At 47.1% G+C, this 12376-nt stretch overlaps 1 protein-coding gene and 1 pseudogene across 1 annotated transcript in view; both read right to left on the bottom strand.

Annotated features, from left to right (window-relative positions):
• Positions 1-6541: 6541 nt before the first annotated feature.
• Positions 6542-8059, bottom strand: LOC101998015 (annotated as a pseudogene).
• Positions 8060-10298: 2239 nt separating this feature from the next.
• The window catches only part of LOC101988333 (H-2 class I histocompatibility antigen, Q10 alpha chain-like), a 19278-nt gene continuing 17200 nt past the window's right edge, over positions 10299-12376 (bottom strand). The window contains exons 5-8 of the mRNA XM_026777851.1: positions 11689-11964; positions 11464-11577; positions 11250-11282; positions 10299-10914 (exon numbers count right to left, since the gene is read on the bottom strand). Of these exons, the coding sequence (XP_026633652.1) occupies positions 10910-10914; positions 11250-11282; positions 11464-11577; positions 11689-11964 (428 nt within the window). The 3' untranslated portion in view covers positions 10299-10909. The remainder of the gene's footprint in view (positions 10915-11249; positions 11283-11463; positions 11578-11688; positions 11965-12376) is intronic.

The raw sequence follows: 12376 nt of genomic DNA, 5'->3' as shown, positions 1-12376 counted from the left end.
GGTCCTGAGTTCAATTCCCAGCAACCACATGGTGGCTCACAACCATCTGTAATGAGGTCTGGTGCCCTCTTCTGGCCTGCAGGCATACACACGGACAGAATACTGTATCAATAATAAATAAATACTTAAAAAAAAAAAGAAAACACTTAAAATTTGTGTGGTGAATAAATTAACACAGGACTGAAAATTTTGTTCAATTTGTTAAACTTTATTTATATGACATAATACTCTGTTCTGAAGTGTTCTGATATACAACTAATCTGTTTGGGTAGCCATAATAGAAATATTTGCAAAGTATGATACTTGGAATTCTTGAGTACTATGAAGAGAGGATGAATAAAATAATTTTTCAATTAATACTAGTGATTTAAAATAATCATTTTGATTCTTCTTCAATAACTTAAAAAGGCTGTGCCTGCTGGACACACTCAAATTTTAAAGAGCCTTGATTATTGATGTAATAATAAAAGACTTGGCTTTGATTTTTTTTTTTTTTTTTTGGTTTTTCGAGACAGGGTTTCTCTGTGGTTTTGGTTTTTGGAGATTATTTTATTTATTTATTTATTTATTTATTTATTTATTTATTTATTATGTATACAATATTCTGTCTGTGTATATGCCTGCAGGCCAGAAAAGGGCACCAGACCCAATTATAGATGGTTGTGAGCCACCATGTGGTTGCTGGGAATTGAACTCAGAACCTTTGGAAAAACAGGCAATGCTCTTAACCTCTGAACCATCTCTCCAGCCTCGCCCAGCCCAGCTAGCTCTTAAAACATAAATTATCCCATTTATATTAATCTATATTCTGGCACATGGCTCACTACTACCTCTCCTCAGTACCACATGTCTGACTTCCTCCTCCTCTGGCTCCTGAATTCTCCTGGCCTCTGATTCCTTCCCAGAGTACCTATCTCTGCCAGGAAGTCCTGCTTTTCTTCTCCTTCCTAGCTACTGGCTGTTTAGCTCTTTATTAAACCAATCAGAAGTTGCCTTAGGCAAGTGAGAAAGGACAGAGACACATCTTATAAAAGGATTATCCCAATAGACAAACCTTTAATCCAGATGTTTTGAGCTGGAAAAACCCACCTCTCACCTGGGCCACACCTGCTGGGATTGTATATAAGAACATGGAAAAAGGAATTTCTTTATGCTTTTTGCCTGCGTGCTTTTGCCCCGCTAGCAAGTCCATTCCTTCAAGGCATTAGAGCCTGCTCTGGGAATCCAGCACATACGGAAGACCAGCTGAGAAATCTGGCTTCAAAGACTGAGCAAGTGCTGGATGTTTGGACTTTGTGTTTATCACCAACCCTTGTTGATTAGCTGGGCCACAGCATGTAATGACTTATAAATCCCCTTTCTATAGGCAGGCAGACAGATAGATAGACACATAGAAACATAGGTTCAGTCTCTAAGTTCTGCTACTCTAGAGAACCCTGACTATTCCGGTGACCCAGGAAAGGCTGAGGAAACACTGGGATGGGATGTGAAGGAAGAGAACCACCTACCGCCCTGGAGGGCTGTTCTCAGTGAGGACCTCCCATCCATCCTCTCCCTCCTGGGAACCAAGCATCCATTTCCACCACTGTCAGGTGCTGAGTCTGCCTGTGTCCTCTCCTGTGTTTACAGTAAAGTGTCTGCAGGCAGCGCCCCCTGCTGGCTGAGCACCATGTGGGACACTGCACTCCTAATTCTCAGAGTCTCAGACCAACACCAGAGACTCTATGAAGACCAAGCTCTCCACAGTTTAAAATCCCCAAACTCACAGTCCTCCCCCTAAGTTAAAATACCAAATGTTCAAATCTGCAAAATTAAAATCCCAATGAGCACAGTCCCCAGGGTGGGGAGGGTGTCAGCCTAAGAAGGCAGTTCAGAAAAGCCTTGGCCACACAGTGTGTGCATCTAGGACAGGCGACCGTAGTCACTTAGGAGGGGTAACAACCCTCATACTGTTCAGGGAGCTCTTTCTTTGGAGAAATCGTATTTCCCGTCATTTGTTTTTCTTTATTTTAATATATATGTATATAATATATATATAATATACATATATATTATATGTTTTTCCGAGACAGGGTTTCTCTGTAGCTTTGGAGCCTGTCCTGGAACTAGCTCTTGTAGACCAGGCTGGCCTCGAACTCACAGATCCACCTGCCTCTGCCTCCCGAGTGCTGGGATTAAAGGCGTGTGCCACCACCACCCGGCCTTTTTTTTTCTTTATTTTTTTATTTTTTTTTATTGAAGAAAGAAAAAATTCCGCCTCCTCCCAGCCTCCCATTTCCCTCCCCCTCTTCCCACTTCTCTCCCCCTCCCCCCACTCCTCTCCCCCTCCCTCTCCAGTCTGAAGAGCAGTCAGGGTTCCCTGCCCTGTGGAAAGTCCAAGGTCCTTCCCCTCCATCCTGGTCTAGGAAGGTGAACATCCAAACTGGCTAGGCTCCCACAAAGCCAGAACATGAAGTAGGATCAAGACCCAGTGCCATTGTCCTTGGCTTCTCAGCAACCCTCATTGTCCGCCATATTCAGAGAGTCCGGTTTTATCCCATGCTTTTTCAGTCACAGTCCAGCTGGCCTTGGTGAGCTCCCAATAGATCAGCCCCACTGTCTCCGTGGGTGGGTGCACCCCCTGTGGTCCTGACTTCCTTGCTCATGTTCTCCCTCCTTCTGCTCCTCATTGGGACATTGGGAGCTCAGTCCAGTGCTCCAGTGTGGGTCTCTGTCTCTATCTCCATCCATCGCCAGATGAAGGTTCTATGGTGATATGCAAGATATTCATCAGTATGGCTATAGGATAGGGTCATTTCAGGTTCCCTATCCTCAGCTGCCCCAGGAACTAACTGGGGACATCGCCCTGGGCACCTGGGAGCCCCTCTAGGTCCAAGTCTCTTGCCAACCCTAAGATGGCTCCCTTAACTAAGATATGTGCTTCCCTGCTCCCCTATCCAACCTTCCTTTATCCCAATCATCCCGGCCTTTTTTATTGTATGTGTATGGTGTTTTGCCTGCATGTATGTGCCTGCATGTATGTCCCTGCACCATGTCAATGCAGTGCCCGGGGCGACCAGAAGAGGGCACCCTATACCAACCTCTCAGTCCCGAGAGACAGCAGTTGCAGGTGTGTGAGCTGGTCCTAACCAAGGTCCTCTGGGAGAGCAGTGAGCACTCTTTACCCTGAGCAATCTCTCCAGCTCCAGGACTGTCCTTGAAAGTGACATCATCTTCATTTTTACGCTGAGTTTTCTGTGAATCTTTTCTCTGCAACCCAGGGCCTGAGCCACCAAACCCCCTGCAGGGAGGGTTTTAACTGGAGAAGCTCAGGGTCCTCAGGTCACAGCATCCAAGCCATGGACTCTCTGATCAAAGAGAAGGAGCTTCCCCGTCTGTGCCCACTGCACTCTACAGGAAGGTCTGCTGTCCTCCAGCACCAATGCAGCTCTGTTAACAGAAACCACGCAGGGAACTTTCCAGATGGCCTGGTCCTCCTGGAAGGTCCCCTGCTCAACTGGGTGTGTTGCCAAGGTCCACACCTATTGTTTAATTTGTAGGCTTTGATTTTGTCTTCATCCCAAGGTTTTAGTACAAGTCTTTGAAATAACTACAATCCCTGTTGTTTGAGATTTCCCCCTCCCCCATTCAACGGGAATGTGGCTTGGTGAATAGAGCTCCAACCTTGTGCACCCCAGACCCTGGGTTTGATTCTTCAACACCTCCAAAATTAGGGTGGGGGCACACAGGCTGGACAGCTGAGATGGCTCAGTAGGTAGAGGAGCTTGCCACCAAGTCCAACCACCTGAGTTCAGTCCCAGACCCATAGTGGACAGAGAGAACTGGCTCCTCAAAGTTCTCTTCTGATGCACACACACCATGGCTGGGCATGCCCTTATTCTCACACCATACATGTGCAGTGATACTATTAATGCATAAAATAATTTGCTGGGTGTTGGTAGCACGTGCCTTTAATCCCATCACTCAGGAGGCAGAGACAGGTGGATCTCTGTGAGTTTGAGGCCAGCCTGGTCTACAGAGTGAGTTCCAGACAGGCTCCAAAGCTACACAGAGAAACCCTGTGTTGAAAAACTAAAATAATAATAAAAATAATAATTTAACATTTTCCATGATTATCTTTGACTTGACTTCCAATCCTTTGGACAGTTTCACATCTCAGTTTGGGTTTTGGACACAGGAAAATTCCCCCACCGGAAGGTCTGAGGCAAACTAGACACAACATATGGATTTGTGTTTCTGTGTTCTTCAACATAAACTCATGCTTTCTTTTTGATTGTGTTGCACTGATTTACTAATTACGTGAGGGGCGTCCATGTCCCGATGCCGTTGTGAGGTCAGAGGACGACTTCTGGTCCTCAGTTCTCTCTGTCACCTTGTGGTTTCCATGGATGGAACCCGGATCGTCAAGCTTGGTGGCAGGGTCCTCGAGCTGTCTATCTCGATGGTTTCCTTGGAGACTAGTGTGTTTGGACTTTTCCTTTTGAAGGTTCCTTCATTTCTGGATTTGGCACACAGGAGAACCCCCACCCTGACTTAGAAAAGGTGTTTACTGGTCTGATAAGTAGTAGCGTTGCCTTGGGTGTCTCTGCGGAACCGTGTCTTCCTGTCCACCTTTAGTAGAGCCAGCTAGTGTTGTCTGGAATGTTGTCAGCCAGACTTTGGGGTGACTTCTGTCACGGTGCAGCCACGACGGCTTTGTATGTTGCAGGGTGGGGGTGTGTGGGTTAGAAATGTCAGGTAGGAGGCACAGAGATGTGAAGGAAACACAGACACAGGAGAGAACTGGGAGGACAACCCAGTGTGTACTGGATCCTGAATCTGCCTGTGTTTACTTTCCACACACTTTATAACCCAATAGAAAAGGGGGTGGAGAAGACAAAAGTCTGCTTTAATATGACACAAAGGACAACACGAACAGTTTCTTGTTTCAATACTTGAGACATTGAGCCATTATTTCCTGAGTAAAGCATTTGATGTTTGGGGCAGGATATGCAGTGAATTCACTCTAGACCAAGTATCCTGTGGGCAGCCACTCCCTATGTCAAAACTCCTATTTTAAAATGAAGGAGCAGGAATAGGCTTGAATTCTCTGACCTTTGGCCAGAGAGGATCACATCCATATTTCTACGGCTGCAATATTTTCTAATAAAGTAGTGGAGAATAACCAGACATCAGATGGCATTTTTAAATTGGTCTAGGATAGCTTTAACAGTTTTTAGTTGCAATCAAAATTGAAATTTGTCTTTTTAAACCTATCAATTCTAAGGACTCATGGGCAATGCCAAATGTTTTTTAGACAAGCTCTAACCTTTTTCTGATTAGTGACATCTTTATAATGAAGTAAGGCAGTTCAAACATTAACAGGTCAATGCCATATTTTTAGTATGGATGTTAACAATATACACATAATCAAATCACAATTCTCTTAAATCCATTTTAAACAAAAGACAAGAAAAGTCCCTGTGACGGGTGATCTAAGAGTCTTCCCCTCCTGTAGTCCATCTGCTCCGCTGCTGTAGTTTCAGTGGTGTCTGCTCTGCCCTGGTCTCTGAACAGCAGAAACTTAGGCTGTTCCTCCCCATCTCTGACGAGGGCTCAGTCACTCCTTGTCATGAGTCTCTTCTCCCCAGGGAGGAAACTGAGGTCCCAGGTCTCAGCTCCTTTATTTCAACGGGAGACTGAACGCCATACTGACAAAAATGAGTTCTGTGTCTCAAGATACAGTATGGATGTCAAACATTCAGTCAGTGATCCTGGACCGGCTCTGAAGTAAACAGGACTCACTCAGGTCTGGAGGTTTGTGCAGTGGGTCCACCCAGAAGCCAGGAATCACCAAACCATCACCAAATCTCCTTTCCCTTCTCAGACTGCAGCATGATGGCTTAAGTCAGGAGCACAGACTCAGGAGCCTCACTCCAGCTCCTCCGTGGGGTCTCCAGCGGCTGAGATGTCGTCAGGCCTGGCTCTCCTCCATGTTTGCAGCCATCAATCTTTCTCTCCAGCCCTGATAATTGTTCTTATTGTACAGTTTTACTATGTTATAGTTAAAACTTTTTCTTTTTATTTAGACAAAGGGGGAAATGTCGAGGGATATGTGATTGCACTGAGAAACTCTAAGACTCTTGGTGAAGTTACCCTTGAGTCAGGGGCAAAGTCATCAGCTAGCTGTCTGGAATTAGCCATAGAGGTTTTGGAGGATGCAGGATATAATACACTCGAGACGCACAGAAAAGTGTAATAAATATAAAATTAATCCCTTTTAGTTGGATCATATTCTATGTTGACCTTTTGTAGTCAATACCAGAAATGACATTTTGCTGCCAATGATCTATGATGTGTCCCAGAACATGCCACACACTCAGGGCAACGTCAGGCAGGGCTAGCATCTGTAGGTAACAAGAACTGATGAGTTCTGCTTCCTCCACTCATGGCCCCAACGAACCATGCAAGATTCCATACTGCTTGCCAACAGCTTCCACAAATCCAAGTCAGGTAATTCCTGGAGATGAAGGTTTTCAGCTCCTGCTGGCCCTGGGCTGCTTCACCCAGCAGCGTTCTGTTTTCCACCACAGCACCCACAGGCCTCACCCAGCGATGGCGCATTCTCAAAGGATCGTAGCAGCACATCCATGGCAAAATAAAGGACAGTGCTACCAGGGCTAACCATCTTAGGCAGAACTTGTCATCACTAGTGTCACATGAACAAGGGTCAGAAGAGTCTCCCTCTGAGTTTGACATACGATGATACAGCCTGCTCTCTGCACAGAGCATGGGACTAACTCGATACATGCACCTTCTAACAGGATCTCTCTGCACAGAGCATGGGACTAACTCGATACATACATCTTCTGACAGGATCTGGAGCATCCTGGCGTTTCCCTACCGTTTTCTTCATGATTAAACCTTTCCTGGTAGTACACGCAGCGAGAATGTTCCCCATCCTCTTTTCTTCGTTTTAACTTAAATTTTAACGAAGGGGGCTGTGTCTTAAATGCCACAGAGTTTCAGGGAACTTAACTTAGTTTCATTTCCACAGTGGTAGAGATAGTCTGATTTTTACTGTCTTGTTTGGAAAATGGAATATTGGAGTCAGTATCATCTCTCTCTGAGTTATTTCCCCACGTGTCCGGATGTCTGTCGTCTGCATACCGACATATTAAGATATCTCAAGGATTTATTCTGACAATCTCATCCTCATCTTGAAAGCTGATTGACTTTAAAGGAGCCCTGTTTTGGGAGTTTAGGCTCCCACACTCCTTAGATAATTGCCGCTGTACACATTCCATACTTCGGCTCTGAATGTCTAGGCCTTGCTGACTGAATGGTATCTGGCTGCCTTGGCTTTGCAAGTAGACTCTTCTGGCATTCAGATCTTCAAAGGGTAGAGGTCTTATGTCTGAGCTTCTGTAAGGCTCACTGGTAACAACTGTCTCTTGCTGGAAAAGGTGATCTTTCACTAGGGAACGGGAAGTGTCCTCTTCAGTGGTTTATAAATCGTCTTCTCCTCCTCCAGCCTCATTTTTTTTGGTGCTGGGCACCCTTGAGAAATATCCTCTATACCTCTTCGAATGCCTCCACCGAAAGCCCCAGCATCTGCAGGACTCTGAAAGGTAAGGCGGAATTCTTGTCGTCCATCTCCCAGTGGTGAGAAGTGGGAGTGACCTTATTATAAAGCAGGTCTTTTTTAAGCATAGATCCCCAAACCGGCAAGTTGTCCCTGAGTTTCTTCCCATGGATAAAGAAGTCTGCACAGCCTTTTTCTTCCTGACGAGGGACTCTGAAGACAGTGGCACAGCTCAGTCCGCTCGCTCCCTCTGAGTGGTAGCCATCCACCACTTGAGTCATCTCTGGTCATCACCGGAGCTCGAGCTCCTGCATAACTATTATCGTTGTCAGAAGTCGCCATGTCCTCGCCCCTTTTTCCCTCACCATGAAATACACAGGAGATGGAGGAGCAACAGCAGGCTGGGAAGCGGCGGCAGGACAGCAGCAGCACCAAGGGGTGGTGGGCAGCGGGGCACTCGGGCAGTGCCTCAGGGGCCTCACCTTGGGGGACGCCTCACTGGGAGCGGCGCCCCGCAAGCGGCTCGGGCATCCCCGCATGGGGACTGCGGCAGCGAGCAAGGCCAAGGCTTTGGCTACCCAAGCGGTTCCATGTGCCGGGTGCGATGCTGAGAAGGCGCAGACAGCTGAGGGCACCGGTAGGGACACATCCAGAGGCTGAGGCAGTGCTGATCTCTGGGGCGCAGCGACCAGAGGGCGACGGGGGCGGCGGGGGGGGGGGCAGCCAAACGCTGGCTGCAGGTGGCGGCGCGGTCTCGCCAAGGTGCCCAGTACCGTCTCCTGCCTGGTCGCCCTCTGCCCTCAGAGGGTCCCTCAGATGCACTCCAGCTGGGGGTGGCTGGCAGGGCGTGAAAGGGCCATCTGAGCCCGAGGATACAAGCTGGACGAGCAGGGCCGCGGGCCTGCTCCTCGTTTGTTTTTTTTTTTTTTTTTTTTTTGTTTTTTTGTTTTTTTGTTTTTTTTTCAATAAACATAAGCAACCTTCGACAGAACAGGGATCCAACAGGACAGATCTGAGATGAGACCCTGTGGATCACTCCTCTCTGAAGATCCTACAACCCAGGTAGATTCTGAAAGATGGAAAAGAAGAAGATAGGGAGGGGCCTAGAAGGAGGTAGGAGCTCAGGAGACTGAAGTTCATCTCAGCCTGCAGTGGCCTGAGTGCTGAGCATAGTTGGGTCTGTGGTGACAAGGACAGGAAAAACAGCTCCTGCTGCCATCACTCAGGAGCCCAAAGGAGAACGAGACAGACAACACTCACAGGAACAAGAACAGGCCTAGCCCTCCATAGAAACTAAAAAGACAACAAATAAACAGGGGAAGACGGGGTGAAGAGCCATGGCCAGGTAAGAGCCCAGGCTGAATTGTCAAAGTTGCCCTAGGGGCTCATAATCCTGGAGATAGGATAAGGTTCCAGTCACCCCAGTGCCCCTGTGATCACAGATCTCAGCTTGTAGCTCCAGTGATAAAGAGAACAGAGACAGGAGGTGACAGAGCTGAGGAGGGAGCGTGTCACAGCCAACAATGGACTGAGCTTCACCTGGGCACAGCCCTGTTCTCTCTCAGCTCCCAGAGCCCCATCCTGTCTCACCAGATACACACAGCACAGTGAACATAGATTCTGGGAGGTAAGTGTCTCAGTTTAATTAATTTATCCACCAAACTGCCTGTCAGATCAAGGACATGAACAATCACATTGAGATACTTATTTTCAGTGGGGAAGTCAGGGGCTGCAGCTCAGGGCAGCATGGAGGAGACAGGATGGAGATGTCCCCTCCTGTCTGCAGGAACAGGAAGGTTGGCTGTGGTAGGGAACAGGGCAGGGTAGCAACAGGGTTCTGGTGTTTTGCTGCCTGGGGGTCCACAAGTGCAGGACTTAAAGAGAAGCTATGGGGTGGGTAAGTAATAAGACTTATATCTGAGAGTGTTGGGAAAAAAACACTCACACTCTCTCCTGATGATTGCCTTCTTTATTATTCTGTAGTCTTCATGTTGTGTTCCGTATTCTCTTTTTAAAATCACTATCCAGGAATGTCCCTTCTGTCTCTCCATATGTTTTCCTTCTCTTTCTACCTCTCCTGATGTTCTCTACCTAATTCTGTCTCATTCTGGAGGTTTTCCTTCTAACTCTCTCCCTTTTTTTAAAATTTTTTTTTGAGACAGGGTTTCCATGTGTAACAGTCCTAGTTGTCCTGGAACTAGCTCTGTAGACCAGGCTGGCCTCAAACTCACAGAGATCCACCTGCCTCTACCTCCTCAGTGCTGGGATTAAATGTGTGTGCCACCACACCTGACTAAATTCTCTCTTCTTGATTTTTCCTTCTAACACATCTTAACTCCTTTCAATCCTCTCTCTATTCTTTTCCTTACAGCTCATATACCCAAGCAAAATATTTCATGCAATATACAAATTACAATGTTTTCACCTCAAAGCTATTATCAAAACACCTGATCTAACCTGCAGCTATAATAGGGCTTTGTTTCAGTGATGATGCACTCTGACACCTGTGAACACATCTCCCAACATGGAGATTAAAGATATATTCTAGGGCTGGAGAGATGGCTCAGCGGTTAAGAGCATTGCCTGCTCTTCCAAAGGTCCTGAGTTCAATTCCCAGCAACCACATGGTGGCTCACAACCATCTGTAATGAGGTTTGGTGCCCTCTTCCGCCTGCAGGCATATATGTACACAGAATATTATATACATAATAAATATTTAACAAAAAAAAGATATATTCTAAACTTGCTGGGCTACTTAATCATTAACCTCTGCCACAGTCTATATGGCTGACCAATGGAAACTCGTGTCTTCCAGCTGTGAGACATTTCCTTGTTTATATTTTATCATCAAACATTATTATCAGTCAGACAGCACAGCTTAGGAAGAAATCATCTTCATGATAGTCCACAGGTAACCCTGCCTGGTAGAGCAGGATGTTCCCATGAGAGAAACACACCACACTACAGTGCGGATCTCCCCACACCAATTCACACCATGCCACATACCAGAGAAAGATGGCAGCCACAAACCTGCAAAGGCACAGCAGAACCGAAAGACATTCTGGAGTCTGTGGTCCTGGGCCTTTGCTTATCCAGAGAATCAGCATCAGGGAGTTTGCTCCTGGTGGGCAGACATCCTTAACTTCAATTGCCACTGACTGCTCCTCAGCAGGGCCACCATCACTGGTGTGCAGGGGTGAGGTGTGCTCCTCAGTTCTTCTCATTGAGGCCGTAGATTCCAGGAAACATTAGACACTGTTCCCTAAAGAGAGCTGGGGGGCTCTGGATGTCACAGGAGGGGCCTGAATACATCTTCTGTCACTCTGTCAGGACAGGCAGCCGTCTTCACGCTACAGAACAAGAGACATGAATAACCACTGTGAAGACAACACCTCAACAATCCACCGCTCACTCAAAGGTGATTTGAGGGTCCCTAAAACCCAATCATGTCCACTTTGCCCCTCTCCAAGACAGGTCCAAAAATGTCACTTTACAATCCAGGAGACACATATCAGATACTATATAAGCACTATCCATGCTTAGGGTAAAAATAGATACATTCATAACAAGGTACAACCAAGGCCCCCAGAATATTGCACTGGAGGAGATATGGATTGCCAGAACTCCCACTATCTCCAGCTGCACCCCAGGGGCCTCAGGGATAATCCTGCTCCCCCACACTTACCTGGAGCCAGAGCATAGTTCCCTCCATTGCTACCTGTAAGAAGAAAAGCTGTGAGAGACCAGGGAAGACTCCGACCCTAGGAAGTTTCCAGAACTGACTGCAGACCCAGGTTAGAGACAACAGCAATGAGGGGTGCGGATGTGTTTCCCATTAATGAGGCAGAGCACACTTCTAAAAGGGGCTGAGAGAGAACTCAGACCCTGCCCTTTCCTACCTGGGTTTCTCCTCCTCTTCCTCACCACAGCCACCACAGCTCCAATGATCACAGCTCCAAGGAGAACCAGACCAGCAATGACTGCCATGATGGGGACCATGGACTGAGGAGGCTCTGGGAAGGGAAGGACAGGAAGGGAAGGTGAGGGTCATGACCCCAGCTCTCACCCCTGACCCTGCTCATGGTCTACAGAAGGCTCCAGCTGCACACCCACTCCCTCCTTACCCCATCTCAGGGTCAGGGGCTCAGGCAGCCCCTCATGGTGCACATGGCATGTGTATTTGTGCTCCTCCCCAGAAGGAACCACCAGAGATGCCCACTTCTGGAAGGTTCCATCCCCAGAAGGTCTGGTCTCCACCAGCTCCATGTCCTGAGTCTGTTCCTCCTCCTCCCTCTGCCAGGTCAGGGTGATGAAGGAAGGGTAGAAGCCCAGGGCCCAGCATCTCAGGGTGACATCACCTTTAGGTCCAGGATGATGGGTCACATGTGCCTTTGGGGCATCTGTGTGGAAGATTTAAAAAAATCCTATAATTAATAAGATAAACTGAAACCTGTAAAGACAAAGTTTAATCAGTGATGACACTGAACTATGTGCCTGTTTGAACACTTCTGTCATCACACAGTGACCTGCAGGTAGAGCTGGTTACACTCAACACAGAACTGCACATTTCCCTGCGAGGACCCAGAAACTAGGATGGGGAATCCCCGTGAGCCAGCAGGTCAACGTGGTCTCCTTATGTGATGTTATGTAGTGTAAGTTAGGTGGTAAAAGAGTGAAGGAATAATAAATGATTTATTTATGTGATTAAATCCATATCAAAATAGAAAATTAGGGGCTGGAGAGATGGTTCAGAGGTTAAGAGCATTGCCTGCTCTTCCAAAGGTCCTGAGTTCAATTCCCAGCAACCACATG

Source organism: Microtus ochrogaster, unplaced genomic scaffold (genome assembly GCF_000317375.1).
Source record: "Microtus ochrogaster isolate Prairie Vole_2 unplaced genomic scaffold, MicOch1.0 UNK87, whole genome shotgun sequence".
NCBI classification, from domain to species: Eukaryota; Metazoa; Chordata; class Mammalia; order Rodentia; family Cricetidae; genus Microtus; species Microtus ochrogaster.
This window is presented reverse-complemented; position numbering and strand designations above follow the sequence as displayed.